We start from the raw sequence: 23,211 nt of genomic DNA on the forward strand, positions 1-23,211 counted from the left end.
AGCGGCGTCAGGGAGAAACGTGGTCCAACAAACACCAACTTTCATGGTGTTTGCGTCCCGTGCGATTATAACACCAGATCCTGTTCTTTTACCCTAAATCTAACCACATGTTCTCGTTGCCTAAACCCAACCCCATGCATTAGTTGTTGGGGGGCAAAAAACGTCAATTTGCGTTGCTGTGCTGACATAGTGCATTTATTTTGAAAGAGACCATGTAAACAGTAAATTTACTGTGAAAATGGATGTGTATTATGAAAGAAGAATGCCTGTAACAGGCAGAACTTGACATGGCGTCCTAGAGCGTCAACAACAAACACACCCAGGGTACCTTTCATGTCGTATCTGGACATGGAAGGTCCATGACCAAACGTCAATGTGTGAAAGGGTCAGAGTGAGAATGTCTTGCTTCACCATGTAGGTTAGGTAAATTTTAAAGTAAAGCTTGTCAGGGCTTTTCATTACGGTTATTAAGCTGTGACTGGACAGGAGAGACGTTTAATGATCAGTTGACTGTGAGAATAACTACCAAGTTGAAAATAAAATATTGAAATGTATCTAATTGTGCTGAAGATCACAAGAAGGCCCACTAAGAATAAATACAATTCAAACTCATTTATTAGCTTTTTTGCACACTTACAACCAAGGATTAGTCAAATATCCATTGGCATTGTATACTCTACCTACACAACATCATCTATCCAACACATAATGACAACATTGGACAAAAAGTTTTACAATGGCAAACAGATCTAGGCAGTGCTTTCCTCATTTATGTTAGCCCCAGTCGTAACACACCATTTTTACCCATCACACAAAACAGTGAATTTAAAGTTTGTTTGATATTGCATAATTATGCTAAGGGTGAAATGACATGCAGTGCCGATATCAAAGCCTACTATAAGTAAGTATATGTGTTATCAGTGGAGTATAGTGATATTCCATTGCTAACTCACAGCACCATATGGGTACATCCATTTTTAAAAATCAGCTATTGTGGGCAATTGCACATGATACAGTGTGTGATAGGTCGATGAGTTGAAATGATGTTGCCCCTGAGGTTGCTTTGTTGCTTCAACTAGTGATATATTAGTCGTTGGTACACTCCCGGCTCTCTGAAGTGAGAACAGGGTTAGTGATGTAAGCCCCAACAGGAGTAACCTGATTTACACATGTGCATATCATACACAACACTGTGCGTACTTCACAAACCAATGACTCACACTGCCTTGTACTTTGTGTGCTCAGCTAGTCATGCTGGCGGGAAAGTGGCCATAGTTTTTTGTTTTGTTTTTTTTCTAATACAGTATGTGCCTTAGAGGGTGCAGTCTATTGCCTATGCAGTTAATACTCTTCATTGATGGTGACATGATACTACCATCTCTCTTTCTTGCTCTTCACACTTATATTTAGAGACGGTACTTTCTCAGGAGCTCTGATTGCCACATGTACTTCCTCTCCGGAAAGTGATCTGGAATCCTGATGCGTCGGAAGTCCTGGATGCATTTCTCCAGCTCCTGCTCTGGAGTCATCTTCTCCTTGTTGGCTTTCCTCTTTGCGGCCTCTCGTTCTCGGACCCCGAAGGTTCTCACGCGGAGCATGTCAGTTTTGCGGCGCATCTCTGCCTGCTGCAGCATGTGAACCGGCCCTTTGGGCATGGGACGGTCCAGCGTCTGGATGTTGGAGTGCCGGCTCACGGGGCCACAGATCACGGTGCCTTGAGGAGAACTGGCCTCCGACTGGGTCTCAGAACAGGAAGTGGAGAGCTCGTTGAAGGACGTGCCGCTCTCTCCCTCGCGATCGCTCTTGTGGCTCTTGCAGCAGCAGTCACAGTGGGAAGACAGCCACCTTGACGGCCCACCTGGAAAACACACAAACACATTTGTCACTTGTTTGGACCACACGCAGTAAATCTTTTGTTGCGGCAAGCCCCCTTTTCATACAGAAACACACTGTAAACTAATATACCCGCTGTCTGTATGGTGACAGATTCAAACTGTAATCAAAAGAAACAGTTGCACTGATCAAGCAAATGCTGACAAATGCCTACACAGCAGTTTCAATGTCATACAAATATCTTTAAACGAATATCAGATGAGTGTGTGTGGGTATTTAGGGGGGCTACAGATGTAAGAACATGCACGTTATTGGCTTTGGCATTTAATTGCTGAATTTCAAAGAGCTTGTGGGCTGTGCATATTGCTTCCTCTGATAAGGAGTGGCCCCAGAGCTCAGCGCGGTGCAGTACAGCTCCCTAAAAGACCTTTTCCATTTCCCAAGGCAGAGCTTGTCTCAGAGCCAAAACAATCTGCTTTGCCGTCGCAGTTTCTTATTAGAAGTGTAACCTGGCTGTCTTGTATTAAGAAGGTGCTGTATTATTTTTGTGTTTTTAGATCACTCAGTTAAATAAGTCGACAAGGTGCTCTCTACCTGTAGGGAGGCAACATGGTAGGAAAAAACAAAGTATAATTTATCTTGGGCCGTAACAGAACTGGGTCAGTGAAGAGTGGAGTGAATAGATGTACAGTGCGTGCAGGTGAAACAAGGTTTGGATGAGCAGTAAGCCAGGCAACAGTGGTGCCCCCAAGGGGAGGCCAGGAGGGGCCCATGGGCCTCCTGATCCTGAAGGAAAATAATTGTTAGAGCCATCTCTTGCAAGTCCTAGTTTCCTATTATTTTTTGAGTCACTTTAATGCACCACCTGACCTGGCATCTAGGGATGTGCTGAAGAGAGGGTGGAGCATGGAAGACACCACAGGGTTACAGTCTTTAAACGGTTGCTTGTTTGGTGATCTTAGTTTTTATTGTTTGATAAAGTCATTTAATACCCCACTTTGTTTTTGTAAAGGCCTGTTTATTTGGGGAATGATTGTTTGGCGATTTTTGTTTTCATTTTTTTATTAAATGTGACAATCAGTTCATAGCGTCAGTCTGCAACTCTCCATACATCCTGCAAATCAGTCAACTCTTAAATCAACCGAAGCACCCTGGATCATCAAACAGTGAGTTAAATTAAACCAAAGACAGTGAGTTTATCATAACTCCTGTTATGGTGTATGTAGGCGGCCATTTTGAACTTATTTGGAAGCTGCAATACTCAGTTTTAGAGGCTGTGTCACACTGATATTTTAAGCTGGTGCTAAGGTAGTGGTATCTTTTGAAACTAGACAATCCAAGACATCCATTGGTACCAACCATGTTGACGTAGTTTGTCGGAAAGGGGGAGAAATATTGCTCCAAAGTTAGGCTAAATTTTGGCGAGGCTATTTTCAAAGGGGTCTCTTGAACTCTCACCTCAAGATATCTGAATGAAAATGGGTTCTCTTGGTACCTGCAAGTCTCCAGTAAAACCTATGAGGGCCAGTAATTGTTTTCTTCCTTACAATCAACGTTCTCCTTCAAATTAAAGCTGTATACTTGTCTTTTTTTTCCTTAAAAGCCAGACTATTTAAATAACAATTAATTGGCTTATTCTTTAACTTTAAATATTGACTTAGTTTTCAACTATCTTATATACTTCAACAGAATAAGTGAGTTCCTGTTATATCTTTTGGTTTTGGTGTGCCACCCCAAGATTTCCAGTGGCCCCATCTGACCACCCCTATGAAAAATTTCTGGGGGCACTACTGCCAGGTAGTAACAGAGGATTTTAGTAATCTTCTTTCTTCCTCCTGTAGCCTACCTACTTCTTGTATCGTCTCACATCCTCCCACACTGCTAATTATGAACCATAAATACTGTACTGTACTGCACTGCCCGCTGGCTCATGACGTGTCCAAGTAAAAACAGTAAACACTGTAGCTCTTTTATTTTTACCAAAATATCCCTGAACTATGGTCTCATTCAGATGTACTAACAGGTAGAAAGCGGCAGTGCTCGTTGTAATATAAACAACAGAGCATGAGAAATAAACTCATGCACACAGACTATAAAAACCTCTTAATGGCTTTTTCCAACGTGATAATACAGACTCAACAGCAATGATATCTCAGAGGGAGCAATAATTTGTCCATTACCTCCTTCCAGTGCATGCACCAATTTATACTGAACAGAGTTCAAGGGGGATTTTAACCTCTCTGCTCGCACTGTAATAATGACCTTATCTCTAGTGCGATGATTGCATTGAGCTGATAGTGAGAGAGTCACTAACAGCTTTTTAATGGCTAATCCATGAGTAAAGAGGCCAATCAGCGCACCAATTTCCCCCCGCAGAAAATGAATCTAGCTGAATCCAGCAGACGAGCAGCACCAGGCAAATGGATGCAAGCGCTTTAGTGAGGAGAATCAAGAGGAGGGAGGCTGAGCATTGTTTCTAAATGGGTGGATGCTGTCGTCCAGAGGGGCAACCCGTTTAGGAAACTAGCCAACACCCAATAATAGCATCATAAAATTTTCAGGCCATGCAGGACAATGAATTGTATCCAAGCCACTGACAGACTTGAGAAGCACCTGGGCGTGCATTTTCCATACAATAATTTGTGGAAATGAAATGCGGACACGGACAAGCCTGTTATGCAGAAACAAATCTGAGCGCACCCACAAACTGTGTGGATAAAGTGGCGTAGTGTCAAGCTTTGATGTCCCCTCTAGAACCAAGACAGGAAACGACTAAGAGTCTTGTCAGGAAACACAGTAATTCTCGGGTACATTTAAACAAGTGGGTGTGTGTATTACCCTTTGGTATCTTTTCAGGGAAGCCATTGATTGCATTGTGTTTTCCTCAGATCTATATAGCCTGTCTAAGGGATCATATTCCGACCACATTAAAAGAGTGGGGCTGGTCCTCAGACCAGACTCAGGCTGTGTCTGCACTTCTCATAAATAACACAGGGAGAGGGAGTCGAGTTCGGCACAGAGGCATGCTGGCATGTCACACGGGGTATCCTCAAACTCTTCTCTAATGAAAGCAGGGATGTTTGTCCTCGTGCCTGAGAGAGGTCAGAGTTTTATGGAAATTCAACTGCCTGGATATTGGATTAAAATTACACGTTTCTACCCATTAAGAGGTTTTAAATGGCAGAAAAGTAGGACATGGTGGGGGCTGAAGGCGCAGGGCTCTGACAAACTCAAATTCAAATGTCAGTGGCTTTCTTGCCAGACATTAGTGTGTTTGTTTTTATCTGTGCCTCTAAACTGACTCATCAAGGGTGTGTGATGATTATTTCTTTAACAGCAAAGCAGCCCAGTGCTTCAGTTGTGTAATCTGAGAGGCAAAAGATAAATAAGGAAGAACAAGAAAGACTCATCACTCAGCAATTTCATGTTGTTATTGCACATAACCAGGAGGCCATAATGCAATTCATTTCAGATTTGCACTTGAGTGACCCGAAGCTGTCTGCTTTTCAAATTCGAATCTTGGCAGTGATGTGAACTGTGCCCTCAATCTAAATAAATGAAAATAAGTTTTGAACACAAAGCAGCTCTTTACATCCAAGCTGTCGTAGTCAGACCAAGAAAATAAATAAATAAACTCTCAACTTCTGATTTTCTGGAATAAGCATGCTTTCTTTCTTTGCCCGAGCACAACAAAACCCTGCGAGGCTGAGTGGTGTGAATCATCTTCAAATGCTTCAGTTGCTGCTTGGTTGTGTGCAATAATATTCTCTGGCCCAGACTTTGGGCGTGAAACAAACAAAATAAGGAGAAAAAAACAGGAGTATCAGCCTTAATTAGTTTAGTAGAGGAGACATAAAGCTATATGTATTAGCAGTAATATTCTCTGGCAGGTTAAGTATGCATATTCATGCAGCCAGTCGGGAGAAGCTCTGATCTCAGACACACTCCTATATTCTCCAGCTCGCATATCCAGTCACACAAATATTTTTTACTCTGCCACTGCCTCAGGAAGAGTGTAGTTTACATGCTTGTTAGCTCACAAATTAGGCCAGCGTGTCCTTGCAGCAGAAGAAAGGCTTGTCTTGCAAAGCCAGTGACCGTCCTTATAGGGTGAGGGAAATCCATTTCACCAAGATAGTCTTATTTTCTGCAAAAGTATCACTTCAGCAGTTTGTGTCCGCCCTAACTGATGGCTACAGCCACCCTCTGTAATAATGTCTGTAATATCTGCATACAATTGAATTTGTCAATATTAATTACCTCCACCCAGCCGGCTCTTCCTCTGCTAAAACAACCCTCATCAGCAGCAGTGATGAGACAGAGCTGGAGAGGAGTAGTCCGGGTGACCCAACATGCTTTACATGATGATAATTCAAGGACACTCTTACTCTCTCATAGACCCATTACTGCCCTGGCCCAAATTATCTGCTTTCCATGAGGAGAGTGACAGCTTCATTGGCTGATTGTTAATGACAAGGGGGTGCTGTCCTCTCCCAGAGTCAGAGGGTGGCTGCCCCGCTGAGTGTCTCCCTGACAGGGAGATGAACAAGCAACTCAGACAGATTGAAATGTCTATATTAGTCTGTCCCTATGGGCTTGTCCCCTGACCCAGAGCCACACCCCTCCACTGCACAAGCACTGATGAAGCAAGACGAGGCGGGGAGAAGGCGAGGAAGGTGTCTTGAGTATCCACCAAGCTCTTGTCATCACCTAAATGAAGTCTCAAGAGGCTGGGGGAAAGACGAGGGGCGAACTCTAAGCTCTAAGCTCAAGCATCAGATCCTCTTTTAATTTCTGACTCCCTAACTTAAAAATGCATCACATTATGTACACTGGACCCCTCCAAACATGCTTTCAGTTGTACTTTACACAGCCTACCTTACATGGGAGGAATTTTCAAAGGTGGGGAAACAAAAAAGGGCTTTAGTGTTTGTTTATTTTTTGTTTTAGTTTTTTCAGTGTTTGTTTTAAAACACGGCCATGATTTTTCATAATTTTGATATGTCCCCTTCATGAACAGCCCAGTCACCAGATGAAAATAATAGGCATCATATGTTTCTGCAAACCACAAATATGTTACATTGGCACCGACCTTGTCACATATTGACGTTTAGTCATGGACTTCCCATGTCCACATGCGATTGGACAGTCATGAGATGGATGGTCGTAACAAATATACCTTTTATATATATAAATATATTTCCTTTCTTAATGACATTGTGTGTGCAGTTTCTCCTGTTCCTTATTTTGTTTTTGTAAATATAATGTTAGCTTTACCACTGTAAAAGGTAGAGGGTACCAATACTGCCATATGAAAATATGCAGGGGACGTGTCCCCTGTCCCCCCTCTGTAAATCAAACCCCTGCTACCTTTCCTCCTGCACACAGGATCCCCTGTCTTCAGAAAACTCTCAGCCCTGCCCACAATGTGAGCTCCACCATCCAAGTAGCCATTAAGTGTCTCTGGAGGGATCATTAAGGTGTTGGATGTCAGATGGTAAGAGCTGTTATACCTGTTCTCCAACAGTTACAATGAGCAGAAGTGGCCGAACCCAGAATAAAAAAATTACAATATTCAAATGATGTCTGAAAAAAAAAACGCCATTAACCCAGTCTTAAGTTTATCTGTTCTTTCAAAGAAACATACTGGAGGTTTTAAGTGGTTTATGTTTAGATTGATGGTTTACCTTTAATGCAGCCATCGCTTCCACTCTTTTCAATATGGGCACTGTAAACTGCGTAATGTGAGTAATCCATCAAAGTCTATATTTAGTCTTTTTATTTGTCAGAATTACATTATCATCGCCTGGTAATGAAGTTACTAGCAGGGACTATTTTTGAAAACTCTCCTTGTTGATGCATTCAAGGGCACTCCCAACATCTGGTCTGTGAGTCAGCAAGCATAACAGTACATTGTTGGAAAATCCAACTCAGAAGACAATCAATAACAGTGTGAGAGGGTTCGTGTGCTCGCAACTCAGAAACTTTGACAGAAAATAAAAAAATAAAAGATAATGAAGTATTCTTTTTACCTTTTTGAAAGGGCCTGTTCGCACCAGAATAAAGAACACTGTAGTGCTTTGTAGTAATCAAGATTGTTTTGGTGTGAGCTGCTGAGTGTTAGAGATATTGGCGATAGAGATACCTGCCTTCTCTCGAAAATAGGGGAACTATAAGGCATTCAGCTTGTGGTGCTTAAAGCGCCAACAAAATGAAGAAAAATAAATAAATAAACACATTTGACAAACTCAACAGTATTGTCTCTTTTCAGAAACAGTAAAGAAATTAGCATGCATCCAATCTTGGGTGACAGGCTCGTGCTTGTGGCAGCAGGAGATGTTAACATTAATGGCGTCCTCCTCAGCTGAGCCAGCCCATTCTCATTCCCAAGTCATCATATACTGCTGCTTTGTCAGAGATTCTGGCGTCAGACACTGACACAAAAAGGCACCTTTCACACCACTGGACATCATCAGTTTGAAATACCGCTGGTGGCAACATAATATCAGGAGCAAGAAAAACACGACTGGGCAGGCAGGAGGGGCGGTGGATGGGTCCAACGAACCCTGGACTTCCACCCTGGAAACCCACAGTTGGCTTTCTGTGTGAATGTTGAGCCAAACTATGATGTTTGTTTCAAAACCTAACCACATGCTTTTGTTGCACAAGGAAATAAATGTAGATACAAAGTATTTTACCTATGTTGTTTGTGTATTTGGAAAAGACTGTATGCCTCTATTGAGCAAAAACTGTACATGTCCTGTGAAAATGGAAGTGAATTTTGAAAAGACACAATGCATGTGACAATCGTAAATTTACAGCCAGAAACATCAACAACAGATGCAAGGGGATACCTAGTGCTTCATATGTAGATGTTAAAGTCTACTGACAAAATTACGACATTTGATGAGTTGGGATGAGCTACAACGTTAGCTAGCTCAGTGGTGCTAGGTGAGCTAGCAGCAGATGGACGCTTCCCTTTCTGCAGTGATGTGGTTGTTGAGTGCAGTTCAGTAAGATGATAGTTTCTACATGAAACTGCTCGCAACAACATTTGTTTCTTGAGTAACCAGGTCATGATTTCTGGAAAGAGACATTGCCGTTGAGTTTTTCAAATGTATTATTTTGGCGCTTTGAGCACCACAAGCCGAGTGCCATCTAGTTCCATTATATTTAAGAGAGGGCAGACATCTCTACGGCCAATATCTCTAATACTCTGCAATTCACACCAAAACAATCCAGACTGATATACAGCACTACGGGTACGAGGAAAAATATGTATTTGTGATTTTAGGGTGAACTGGCCCTTTAAGTATGTTCTATGTCTCTACAAGATACTTTAGTGAAATGACATAAAACTAGCAGCTGCATAGAAATCAACATAACAGCGTGTTTCGATTTATAAAACCTACAGCAGTGATGTGAAAAATAGGCCACTATTTGCAGTCATTGACCTAAAGCATGAAGGATTACCAGCATGGTCCTTCAAATTTCAGCGCATGCTGCTTCAAAGAATGATTGAGTTCAAAAAATATATTTTCCTTTTGCATCTGCAGCTTTTCAATAAACTCAGATTTACTCCCAGGGTGAGCCAGATTGTCTACTTGAACTGATGTAGTGCGGTAGGTGCTGCAACCATTGTGAGAAATAATGGCACTAGCACACACCCGCACCTTACTCTAGACCATCTTTCTGCCCAGGTGCTCTTTAAGACGTATATGAGTTATTCATGGGAGCACCATCCATCTCTTGTAGGCACTGCCAATCCATCCAGGCTCCAACCTGGCTCTCGGGGAGCTCGGGGACGGCCCAATCTTTGCCTCCATTACACCCAAGCAATTCATTACTCTCTCCCAGTCGCCTTGTGTCCATTGTTCAGGGGCCATTATGGCCACACATCATCTCATTCACAGCCCAAATGAAGACTTCACAGTTATATGAACAGCACACCTGGCAAGTGTAATCATTCTCCATCTTTACTGTACGTGTCTCCCATTTTGACAAGGCACTTCTGCACAGCCCCCTTCAGATGTGGAAAGATGAAACTGTCTGTGATGTTACCAGTCCCACTGTTCAATGATGATTTGCTCTGCCTCTGTGATGTGGAAGCACTGAAGCAATAATGTCAAAGCAGGTTATGATGTTATTGTGTCCATGACGACGGCTAATTTTCATCTGTAAATTGAGTCCTATTTTGAAGTATGACTTACATTTAAAATTGCCTTTAAAATAGGTTACATTTATCTCGCTAAATTGCATCTCCATCTTGCATGACTAGAGACAGTGGAAATATTTTGGGATCACAGATTGCTTTTTAATTAGGCAACACTCTGCTCTTTCCCCAGAGATGATAAGCAATAAGGAGACTGGTCCCAAACGCCAACTGGGAGGTTAGAGTTGTTAATCACTACAGCAATGATGTTGTTACTGCCAATCGAAAGAACTAAACGTCCTTATCATGCTAATTGACCTACAAGTTTGCTTGACAAATAACTGACAGGATCATTAGCTATGGAGGCTCATTTCTGGGAGTAAAAGAAAAAAAGATTAAAGTTTTGTCATGATGTAAAAAATTCTCATGATAAGCAAAAATGTTGACATAGTAAATCCTCATTTTTTTATTTAACCCATCAGAATTTTGACTATTTAATCTCATAATTTCAAGCTATTGCATGTATTTCAGTTTTCATCTTTATATCTATCAATAATATCACAATTTTCAAATGTTTAACATCATAATTTTGACTATTTTATTTCATAATTTTTAGCTAATAAGTCCAAAATTTAACTTGACATAATTTTTTTTCACCATGACTAACTTTTCATCTACGTTTGGGGTAACATATCTGTCCCCCAGTTAATGCAATATAACGGTGGCCCTGAGAGCTCAATGCAATGCAAAAAGACAAGAAAATTAAGAAATGTCATCACCATTTTGACAACACATGCGCTGCATTTAGAAAATATTAACTGACATGATGCTATGCAAAAACATCAATCTGACATCACACAGAAACATCGACTTCCACACATCCTCAGCATTTAGAAAAAGAACTATGAAGCTCACGACACAATGGAAACTGTGCAGGGGACAGTAAAAAGTGATGCACACAGCTGGGACATGCTTGTTATCGCCATGGTTTTTAGCTTATGAAGTTATTTAAGTCACCTAACCATCAGTGGTGTTGGAAAAATCCCCTAAAATGTACAGTTACAGTGAGTTTTTTTGGTTTATTTTAACATTGTGATCATGGTTCAGATATTATACAGATTATAGATCTGTTGTTAACCTAGCATTAGTCTTGTGCTTATTATTAGGCTGCCAACTCAAACTAATTTATAATACCATAGGCAAAGTTGTCTGACTAGTGTTTGTGTCCTCCAGGTGGAGATTAGGTAATTCAACATATCATCATACAAAGGTTCATATGATATTTAATGAATTAGCACCCCTACCTGTTAGGTTTAGGAAAGTAAAGTTATGTAGGTTAGGTTTAGGAAAAGAAACATGGCTGGGCATTGTCAGGTTACTTACTTAACGTTAAGGTAATGTGATGACACACCTTGAAATAACTAAAGGTTTATTTGGTTTCACAAACACCGGTCTCCTCGGGGAAAATCATGTGTTTCTTTGACCTACCCACCATCCTAACCTGTCCCCTTATGCAGGCTTTCACTCTTTTAAATCAACCACTGTCTTTTTTCCTCTTGTTATTGATTTTGCCACCTGATCGCACCCACCATTATTTGGGTGGTATACTTATTAATGAGTGTGATTACATGTACATTAATAACCCATTTATTAGTCTTATCCTGGTTATAATCATATTCAGGATATGGTGTTTACATGAGCACAGAGAAATCGGGGTAATCTTGTTTGACTGGTTTCTTTTAGAGTACTGCAGCTAGCATATTGGGGTTTGTCATAAGCAGAATGTAGTGCTTACATGTTTAAACACATAAACAGGATACTCCAAAAACCTGATCATAGGCAGGTTATTAATGTCCATGTAAACACACTCAGTGGCTTGTGACTACGTGGGTTACATACAATTTCTGATGCATTACTTTTCACAGGTATACATACGAACAGTGCATGAGAAGCGCCTGTGTGACAGCCGTAGCTACCCAACTGATAACTTAATTTTAGAAATTAAGCAAAGTGATTTTATTTATGAGTCATGTCAGTGAAACCTACGGCTAGTTTAACTTGCTTGGCCCCTGTCATGGGTTCTGAAAGCAACTACTAACATTATAGACAGCTAACATAATGTCGAACTGTCTTATAATTATTTTCGTCCATTTCATCAGATTATTTGAGTTGACAGGCTGATGATAAGCAACAGACTAACGCTAGTAATCTGTAATCTGTAATAATATCTGAATCATTGGATTACAATGTTAAAATAAGGCCAAAAAACGTGCATTTTAAGTGATTTTCCAACACCACTGTCTGATAAATGAAGCTCTAGAGAAAGCTCAGTGAGAAAGACAATACTTTTCATGCTCAATCTGAAAGTTTCTTTCTCACCCTGCCATTCACTCTTTGCTCGTCTGCTCACTCACTATCTCTAGGTGTCAGTTGTCTGGGTAGGTCAATTGAGTCGTCAGCTGATTCGCAATCAATTCCCTGTCAGCCTATCATCTTACTCCTCCTCATTTTAAATATGGCTCTTTCTCTGCTGTAGCTCTTTCTTGCTGTCGTCGTGTGCGCCCTCCACCTCCCCATCACCACCATAAGTCTTTACAGATTCATCAGTCTCATCTGCGTCAGCAGTCAGCAGCCTCAGAGTCATCAGCCACCACCATCATCAGTGTCTGGACTCCATGGGAAGATTTATCCTGCTGCTGCTCACATGTCTCTTGATCACTGGTGTCCGAGTATCAGAGACTTCTGTTAAATCTAAATCAGCACAAATCATCTGTTAATCTGTACACTCATATTCTGTATTAAATATTATCTTTACTTCATTCTTCTGTCTCTCCTGATTGAACTGACTTCAGTCATTTCATAAACCACAAAGCATGGCAAAAACAAGTGTGCAGAGTGTGTCCCAGCCATGTGCATCGCTTCACACTGTCCCCTGGAAACAGTCTCCGTTGTGCTGTGAGCCTCTTGCAGCATTAAATTGATGTATTTGTGTGTCGTCAAGTTGGTTAATGTTTTCTAAATGCTGCACACGTTTAGTCAAGGTGATGTTTTTGCATGCTGTCAAGCCAGCAGATGTTTTCTTCATGCTACACATCTTGTTAAATTCATGTTTTTGTGCACCGTCAAGTTGATGTTTTCTTGTGTCGTCAAGTTGGACAATGTTTTCTAAATGCCACGCATGTGTCAAGTTGGTGAAGCTGTTTTTTCATTTGCTTGTGTTGTGTCTATCTGCAGTACATTGAGCTCTCAGGGCCACCATACAATATGCTGCAAGATGCTGCTGATTGACCAAACCAGCTTCTATTCTCTGTCCCATTCAGCTGAACGTGTGCCGGTTATCAGTTCTGATATATTTCTCTATGGCTCCGTTGTTTATTCAAAGGGTGAACAAGTCATATCCGGTCAAATGTGAATTATTCATCACGACCATCAGGAGCAAAAACTCTTGCTTGTGATGAATGCTTGGACACTGTGGCCTCCCGGGGAGAGTGCCCTTTCCCTGAGAGAATCATTTGTTTTAGTCTGTGGTGAAACCAACAGCATATATCCTACTGAGCAGGACTGGATGACAATAATTAAGAGCAGAGTGCCTTAACTTTATGAGGGAACGAGTCCCCTGACTGTTAATACAGATGATACCACGCAGTGAAATGATGAATATCTACTGTTGGCATTTTGGAGACCACACTATTACTGAGAGTCAGTGGAGCCTGTAGAAAACAACTGACGCATTTAACAAGAAGAGCAACATGGATGATGCTTAGGAACTGACAGGCTGGAAGAAAGTCTCTCAATTTATTTACTGCGCCGGATTGCTCTTTTTACACTCCGAACAAACCTCCCTGTTTCACTCCATATGAGGCTGTGATTGGATGGGAGGAGGGGGGGTAAAAACAAAGCAGTGAAATGCTCTGCTGAAAACAACAAACAATAATAAAGCACATCTGTTTCGTGCCAACCCCAAAGGTGCACTTGTCTACATGCATTCTTAGTTTAGGACTACCTGCCCTAGGCCAGCCAGTGCCCCACATTCAGAATCAGGTTACAGTATTAGTTTTGAAAGTGGATGCGGGCCGCTGTGCTGCCTGTGAAGGAAAGGCTCTCACGCATGTCTGCCTCTGATGTGTCTATCCATCATCCTGACTTGGCCTCTGTCTTCCAGTGCTCACTATATATGTGTGTGTGTTTCCTTTCACCTTCTCTCTTTTAATGAAAACCCAGTCTGTCCCTTTTCTTCCGTGTCTTCCCACCCAACTTTTTTTTCTTCCTCTCCTCTCCCTCAGACCCGATGAACTTTCCTGTCTGATACTTACTTTAATCTATTTTTGCTCCCCGCTCCCTCTCTCTTCTTTCTGCCTCAGTTCTTTCTCCCCATGGCCAGGTCTCATGCAACTTTTACTCCCTCATCCCTCCCGCTCAGCCGCTCTCCCCTCCATCTGCTCACCTCCCTCTTCTTCACATCCCCTCAGCTCGCTTCCTTAAATTCCCTCCCTTGCTTTCTGTGCTTTTCTTACTCTGCATGTTCTTTTCCTCCATGCTGCACTCATTGCAGTTTCTCCCCTGCTTCTTCACGCTTTCTCATCCTCCTCTCACTGTCCTGTGTCTTTGTCCTGGGGCTCTCTGTTAATGGGGATGGGGGCGAACACCTACACCAGATGCTGTGCTCCAGAAAGTTGAATGACTCAGGAAAATGCTACCTGGCTGGATGTTCGTGTAGGTCGAGGCAGACCTCTCTGATGTAATTAGCCTGTATTAACTGCACTATTGGTAAATCATTAACAAACCATATGTCATGTCTTCCTCAGCCCACCCTGATGCACCCCCAACCTTGACCCACCAACTGGGTTTTCTTCAGCTCTTCCAGGGGGAGCCATTCAGAATAATGAACAAAGTGCTTTTTAACTGGCCATATGGTCCAACTCCTCTCTCTGCAGAGAGTGGAATGAACCATATTTGCAGCTAATTAAAGCATTTGCTGATGAACAAACTTTGTGTCCAACTGAAAAGCAAGGCGGATTCACGAGAATGCAGCAGAATCCATGTGATTTTCTTTTGCTGCCCACTGGTGCTATATTATTCATAACCCATCAGAATCTGAGCTATAACGCGTGTTTATGCATGACGCATGTGTACTTGAAGTGTAGCAGCACTGTGACTCAACTCCCCCTGGGCCCTTGGGCAAGTTTGCGTCTTATCCCGTCCCCAAAACTGAAGTTTAAAGTCAGTCACTGTGAGGGATGCAAAGATTCAAGAGGGATGTGCTGTAACACGACCATGCCTCCTGGTGGTGTGAGCAAACACACACCGGTTTCTGCAGAGCACCTTTAAACCTCTCTCATCCCTTTGTGTTTTTATGTTTTTGTGATTGCCATGTTGTTTGTATTTCATTTTATTGTTGTTATTGGTTTTTATGTTTGCAACCTTGTTAAAAATGTGCTATTTAAACAGAGTTTGTTATTATTACAATCAGTCAGAAGCATTAGCAACAAATTAGATGCATTTTCTCATAGAGGGCTGTGTGGATAAACTTTTCACAGCATTTAATGAGGATAACGCCCTCTCTGACGGACACCATGTAATACCACACTGATGCGCCCACAGTCTGGATGTGGTTATATAGGGGGAGGGAGGGGCACAGCTGGGTGTTGTCTTTGTTTAACTTTGCTGCTGTTTGTATTCTAATTATTTCTGGAGGTCAAAGTCACAAGTTTATCTCACCGCACTTCTGAAGGCATAGAGTAGGAATAAATCTTCACTCACGGTAGAAGATGTACTGTGCGTAATTGGACCAGACCCTGTCATCCGCGTAATGACCGATGGAGGACGCAGTCAGGGACGAATTGCAGGCCACAATGTGAAAGCCGCTCTCTGACAGCATGTCAAAAGCCCTCTCCAGGTGCCTGAACTTGAGGTAAAACCTGCAGGTGTAACGGTCCGGTGGTCTGTCCGAGTCCCTGTTCTCATTCAGGGCGTCACCAAACACCTCTTTCGCCAAGCCAATCCTACTGCTGATGAAGATCCTCGGTAACTTTTTGGCCTTGACATCAATTTGACTTTCTCTGCCTCCCCCGGCGCAAGCCCCTCTGAAAGCGACCGTGATGTAGCCATACCTCCTGTCAAGGGAGTAAGAGGGGTAAAACCTCTGGTCGCTGCCCTGCGACGCATCATCGAAATCACTGTAGTACAAGTCATCCGGAAATAGTTTTGAATCCTCGGAAGACAAAAGTTTGACCAAATCTGGCAGCTGGAAGTATTCCGCCTCTCTTTTCAACCTTCCTCTCTCGGGGAAATGGTCAGGGAGGACAACTTGCTTATCTCTAAGGTAATCCAATACATACCGAAACAGAAAGCCATCTCTATCGATAAAATAACGTCCTCTGAGGTCCCGGGACAAGTCATTTGAAGACCCCTTCTTGTTAGAGAACAGCTTCCCAAGTAAGGAATTTGGAAAGCTTGTCAAGGTGGCAAGGCGAGTGTAATACACCTGTCCACCCACGTTCAGCTCAATAACATCCGATGGAGGGTTTTGCACCGAACCTTGCTCTTTTGCAGGTTGCGTTTTGCAATTTTCGCTCAGTGCCATTTTTTATTTCCAGATCTTGCACGAAATCTGAGTCTCGATCACGGAGCGCAAACGTCCCAGAAGTTCAGCGTGTGGGGTGTAGCTGCATGGTGCTGATGCCCTCAGACCCAAAGCATAGTCTTGATTCAAGCTGCAGTCCGTGCATCCAGAGTCTCATGACAAACAATCCCAAGGTGTGCCTACAGTATATCCTTTAACCCCATGCGTAAATGTGCCTGCCCACGGTGCACCCTTTTTGAACGGAATCGATTATCATAACCAGTGAGCGCATCATGTTACACACATCCACTGCGATGGGTCATTACTGTGACTTCTTCAAAGATATACAATCCTCACTTAATTCTTAAATTTCCCACCATCAGAAAGAAAAAGTAAAAACCTTTTATTCTTTAAGTTTTCAATGGAGAGGCGCGCCGTCTTGCTTCTGGTTCAGTCAGTCCAACATAAATTGAAGAATGTGCGTGCATCCCATCATTCTGCTACTGAGCGTCGCTCCTGACAACTGGGATGCTGAAACATGCTCCGAGGTTGCTCACAGAGAGGAGGATGGAAGTGGGACTCCTGTGCGCACCCATCTCTCCAAACTGCTGAGTGCGGAAACGTTTGGTCCGACAGAAGCTTTAAGATAATGTTGCTCCAAGCTGTGCAAGAGAGAGAGGGAGGAAAATCGTCCCATGAAGTAATGTCTTACATCATCTTAAAGGAAAATGACATTTGCAGACGATCGACATATAAGCGGTCTGATGTGGGTGCATCTGTGCAGTTTTTCATGAATTTCTGATCTAGCCACGGGCGGCGTGCAGCTGGCGGAGAGGATTCAGGTCTAATGCAGTTTTAACATCCAGCGTTGCGGATTTTAATCCCTTCTTCTGAGTCTTCACAGAGGCTTTCGCATTTACATTTAACGCTTTTAGCTGACGCGCTTATCCCGGGAGACGGGTGAGGGGTTAGGTCCCATGCAGTGTCTTGCTCAGAGACTCATCGGCAGTGACAGCTACATGTGAAAAGAGCTGGTGGTCTGCAGGATACTACTCTTAAACTCTTTTTTAGCCAGCTGCCAACAAAGGCTCACACATGAAATGAAATCAACTAAAAAAAAAAATCAGAATGACAGTTGCACTCTTCTGCATCAGCCTGAACCTGCAGACAGCAGTATCACTTCTTACAGCCTGAACGCTGTGACTGAATATGAAAATTGATCCCTTCCTCATCGATTTGACCGAATGAATTCCTATTTCAGGACCACGGACAGATCTCAGCAATCTCCAAGCCTCAGCTGCTTCATGCTCCATCTCTGAAATTTAACTCATATTAGAGTAAAAATGCATTGATTAATATATTTCAGTTTTGCACAAGTATGTGTTTTAATGCTAAATGAACATAATGCATCACTATGAGGTCATTTCTTCTCCCATTAAGTCCATGTGCCTCACAGTTTCCCTTGCAATGTTTGAGAGGGGGGATCAGAAATATGAATCCTCATTACTGAGTCATATTTTTCTGGATTATAGTAGCAGGAGGACAGGGGTTTGTGACTTGTGTATTATTGCTCAGGGCCTGCTCAGTGAATTTGTCATAGAGCCATCAACTCACAGTGAAGCCAAGTACTGTAGGGCGGAAAATCCAGTTTGGAAGACGTGAGATGCAAGGCAGAATTCAAGGCTTGACAATGCATGTCATCATCTATATATGCAGATATATGTAGGTCACAAGCTAGTGTTGTATGTAAGGTATGCATCAAAGGATACATGTGAGCGTTCACCTGCATTCAGAGGTGTCACCTGAATCTGAGACTTATGGACCTGTTTGTTTTATATATGAAGTATAAGGTCCCTCATGTCCAGTACATCACCAGCAGCACTAACACTGATCTGTGATTCAGACTGCTTTTTTGCCTCGAGTTTGCTTTTTGGCTTGTTTATTTTGTGTGTGTTTTGGAGCCATGTTGTAATAAATCAGAGACTTTTATTGCTGCAGTGCTGAGAGAAGGCGTTGATGATGGGAGCGCACCCTTGACTCGTGGTTTTGAGGAGGCAGCGGTCACGCTTTACCCTGTTAATTCAGAGTATATTGTGCTGGAGAGGGGTTGCTAAGCAGCCACAGGGGACTGAGTGGGATTCAAACAGTGGGGATTTAGAGCTACAGTGAGCATACCACTGATCTCTTTTTCTATGATGTGAGGTTTCTCTGCTTACATTATACATAATGTTGTAATGTTTTGTAGATTACGTGACCTTAACAGTGGCGTGCAGATAGGAAAAGCAATTAAATATCAATAGGTGGTGACAATATAGATTATTCTACGTTTGCTTCATTTGCTTAATAAATTCATATCTATAGATGTGAGTGTACCTCTGGTGCTGTGTAACAAAGGACTTGTAGTTCACTCCCGGTCCCTTGCTTGGGGATGAGTCTCTTCCCATATGTGCTGTAAACCCTGCTTCTTATTCATCTCACTCATCCTCCCATTAGAGCCAATTTCCCAGCCTCCTGTCTTCACTTTATTTCCTGTTCGTGTGCTACTCCCAGGTTAGATTCTATCTTTTGGAAGGGGTTGAATTTCATGCAATTTCAGCATGAATAATGTAAGACAATATGGGTCCCATCTGAGCGTGAAGTAAGAAAATCTGTATGTGCTGAAACATTACATGGACAAGTGTGAATTTTGCAAGCTTTTGCTTTATAATCTGCGGTATGGCCTGGGCTGAAATACAAAGAAAAGAACACATTTAGAGGCAGGTCAGGCTGTGTTGGCGTGCATAAAATACATATGTCAAATAAGAAATGGTTTAGAATTGAATTACTCAGTCTCTTAATGGCAAAATGTTCATTGATAAATTTACACCTCAACATTTTTTGTGTGGATTGTGATTTTACAAACAAGCCGGTGAATGTGCAAATCTTATAATGCACTGTGGCGCAGCCTTGAAAGCAGCGACTAATACAGGCCCAAACCTCTCTGCAGAGTTATTATCCTTATGCACACAGTAATAGCCTGCCTTACCCTATTTCATTCCTCTCCCAGGCTCCTTTCAACCACTCATTTCCACATGAAAGAGGTAGAAGTGTGAACTGGGGTGCCTTGAGAAACATCATGCATGTTAGCTGTTTTCTGACAAAATCACGATTAAAGATACAAGTTAGAAACCACTCTAAGCTCCCCTCTGTTTGAATAAAGACACTATTTGCTTCTTGGTATCTTTGAAAATGCACATATAGATTGTTTCCCTCTTACCAGTAAGGTGAAAAGGTCACACATTACAGCTAACTGATTAATAATTATCCAGTAGTGGTTTATTGTTTACTGATGCAGCCATTTCAGTGACATTGAGTGTCCTCATGAGCCCCCGGAGGCAGTAGGCCTACAATAAGTACACCAACAGGGAAACTGAAGTCTTGTGATACTATTCAGTTGCAAACATAACAATAAGTTAAGTCAAGGGAACTTTTAAACATTGCACTGCAGTCTAGATAGCGATGTAATATCATATTATTGCACTGCCATAAACCAATACACCAACCACTATTATGTTGCATCCTGTGGGTGAAATGCTCCAGTTCATTGTAGGGTAAAAAGTTACATACAATAAACACTAGACTGAAGTGTGAGTTAATGTTTTTGCAAGCACAGTGAGACAAAAATAATTTGCATCTGATGTGAACAATAATCCTGTGATTTAGAAATTCTAATAATCTGATGTGCTGTCTGTGGTATGATACCCAGCCGTGCACTCAGGCTCAGGGTATCTTTGTTTGGGGACATATAGAGCAATAAAAAACTCTTTTTGGCTTGGCAGATCTGTAGCTATAGGCTACTTCTTGGTGTTTTTTAAAAGCAGAAATAAAAAACACCAACTTCACTTCCACAGGACTGCCCAGCTTAGACGTCTGTCTTGCTGTCTGTCTGTCTGTCTGTCTGTCTGTCTATCTGCCAAGGCTCCATAAACAGCTGCAAGACAGTGGAGCCCCAACAGTGGGCAGCTGTATGAGCAATCATGTAAGAGGAGACAAATGGTGACGTTTTGCACCACTTGTTCACTGCTAATGCACACGTGGCCTGGACTGTGCTTCATACCCATACTGCATTGTATGCGCTAAAAGAGCGTGATTAAAAAGCAATTGTTTTTCCACGGATATGTGAATATGTATTGTACAGTATTTATTGCACTGTAGTGAGAGTTTGAGGTTGAACTCCAGCACATAACAAGCTGCAGTCGCCCTGCTTAACCAGCAGGCGGCGCTGTGTGTTGTAAACAGGTCTGCCATGGGGCTGGCTTGCTCTGTTCTCCATTTTGTATGTTTTTCCTGGAGGTTAGCGCCTACTTTCCTAATGGCTAGCTGCGACTCTCCACTGCTCACCCAGTTTTACGCAGTTTGCATGACATTTTACAGCTAAATCGACCTGGAAGACTGAAATCTCTCCAGCCACATTCAGCTCGGCGGGTTTTTGTCGTTTTGTCGAGCCATGTAGCGAGGATACGACGCCTGGGGAGTAACAAACATTGAGTCAGTGTTGCGTGTTGTGCACTGCCACTTTCAACCAAAACAATGTTGACAGACGACCTGTGGACACATACCAACAATCAGTCATTTCAAGGGTAAATATGAGCGTTTATTCAGATTCGAGTTGATATATGTGTTAGCTGTGGGCAAATGCAGTAATGTGGCACATTTAAGGCTAAATACGCGATTATAGCGGCTATGTTGGCTAGCAGGCTAACGTTACTGTCAACGACATTCGAGCGAAATGTAGGTTCGTAGCCACTTTAACGGTTAGCCACATTGCTAGTTAGCATGCCAACAGTTAGCAACGTGGCTAACGCTAGCATAGCTTTGACTTGGGTAAACTTTACGACTATCTCTTGTGTGCTTTGTGGTGGTAGCCATGCAATGTGTGTTTACCTTTAAGGACAGTCTGTATTAGGTGGACACTGCTGTTCATGCGCTCATGTGCACATTTTTTGCTAATGAGAGAAGCTAACGCAATTAGCTATCTTTAGCTTCGTTAGCTATCAAGGGCGCGTGGGGGGGGGGGGTTGCTTTGCAACTTTCCCCAGTCTTATATGGACCCATTGTCTGTTACTTGCTCTTTGCATGTGAACAAACTGGAACCAGTTTATTTAACATTAAATGTGTACAGTAGCAGTACAGTGCGCGTCTGATAATCCCTTTTTAGTAGTTTTAATGTGGTTGCTATGCACTCCTCTAAGCCCCGTGTGCTAACGCTCTCTCTCTGTCTCCCCCTCCCCTAAAATAAAAAGATGGATAACAGTGGAGTGAAGAAGAAATCATATAGAAGAGATGACCATTTAAGCAAATTGGTCTACACTGAAAGCCCTGAGGAGGGAGGTCTGTTAAAAGTGGCTCCTCACAGTGCTGTGTCCATCGCCTCTGCCACCTCAGTCGTTCTTCCATCCAGCCCGTTGATGCAGCCAGGACAGGTGCCTAACGGCCTCAGCAACAGCCCGCTTCCAGAGGAGCTCACCTCCGCCTCTATCACAGCAACCGTAGGCCCCTTGTTGGAAGACCCAGAGCCCAGGGTGCTGACCAAAGATCAGAAGCTTCTTCAGCAGCAGACTCAGACTTCCACTATATTTGGGCGTCAAACCTTGAGGGAAAATCTGCCCCAGTTGGAGGCCAGTATAGCAGACATTAGCCAGTCCTGCATGGATTCACTTATTGGGGGATCAGATCCCAATTTCTTTCACATGAAAACAGAGGATTTCTCCATGGATAAAGGAGACCAGGATCCCATTGACCTTGATCATGCCTTTGATCACATTGGGAAAGATGTGGATGTGAACCAGAAATTTTTCAGTGACAACACTCTGGACCTGCTCCAAGACTTTGAGCTCACTGGGTCCCCCTCAGATTTTTATGTCGGGGATGACGCCTTCCTATCCACTCTGGCAGACGATTCTCTGCTTGGGGACGTTAGCTCAGAGAGGGACATAAAACCCACCGTGGTTGAGAGCGTTAATGGCAGTGGGGCAATCTCTGTTGCTCTCAATGGCAACACAATCACATGTCCAGATCAGTCCAGCTCTAGTGTAGCCACAACTGCCTCCTTAACACCTACAACCACTTTGTCTGCATTGGTGAAGAAAGAAAAAGATGCTGGCTTCATCCAGCTCTGCACCCCAGGTGTGATCAAACAGGAGAAGACATCCACAGGTCAGAGTTATTGCCAAATAAGCGGCACATCCTCCACAGACATGCCCAGCCCTAACCCCATCTCCATCTGTGGGGTCAGCACTTCAGGAGGACAGAGCTACTGCTTTGGAGTCAACGCCATCAGCAATGAAGCTCAGCAGCAGAAGACTCAGAAGCCGTTGTCCAGCCAGTACCTCCCAGTGACAACCATTGGTGGGGCCTGGAGCAGAGTCCAGGGTATTGGGGACAACTCTGCAATGCTCAGGGCCAGCGAGCCTTTCTCAAGCTCTCCCTCTTACCCCACCAGCTTTGCCAGGTAAGAAATGTAGACAGTACTCTGATGTGTGGTCTGACCTGACCTTTCGTTTCAGTCTTAATAACTTGAGCAAATGTGGGTATGTGGCAATCCGTGTTTAGTCTTATTTTATCCCCCCTTGCATCACCAGACATCTTACATTCTTTGCTCAAAGACCAGAGGTGTTACATTTGT

The 23,211-nt window shown here is 42.8% G+C and overlaps 2 protein-coding genes across 2 annotated transcripts in view; one reads left to right on the plus strand and one right to left on the minus strand.

Annotated features, from left to right (window-relative positions):
* Positions 1-597: 597 nt before the first annotated feature.
* kctd16a (potassium channel tetramerization domain containing 16a) lies at positions 598-17,163 on the minus strand. The gene is made up of 2 exons (XM_033632733.2): positions 15,746-17,163; positions 598-1,858 (listed from the first exon to the last, which is right to left on the minus strand). Exons 1-2 carry the CDS (start codon positions 16,566-16,568, stop codon positions 1,407-1,409), a joined length of 1,275 nt encoding a protein of 424 aa, XP_033488624.1. The 5' UTR covers positions 16,569-17,163; the 3' UTR covers positions 598-1,406.
* Positions 17,164-20,858: 3,695 nt separating this feature from the next.
* The window catches only part of nr3c1 (nuclear receptor subfamily 3, group C, member 1 (glucocorticoid receptor)), a 30,131-nt gene continuing 27,778 nt past the window's right edge, over positions 20,859-23,211 (plus strand). Inside the window, exons 1-2 of the mRNA XM_033632430.2 lie at positions 20,859-21,166; positions 21,830-23,037. Of these exons, the coding sequence (XP_033488321.1) occupies positions 21,830-23,037 (1,208 nt within the window). The 5' untranslated portion in view covers positions 20,859-21,166. The remainder of the gene's footprint in view (positions 21,167-21,829; positions 23,038-23,211) is intronic.

This window comes from Epinephelus lanceolatus, chromosome 7 (assembly GCF_041903045.1).
Source record: "Epinephelus lanceolatus isolate andai-2023 chromosome 7, ASM4190304v1, whole genome shotgun sequence".
Classification (NCBI taxonomy): domain Eukaryota; kingdom Metazoa; phylum Chordata; class Actinopteri; order Perciformes; family Serranidae; genus Epinephelus; species Epinephelus lanceolatus.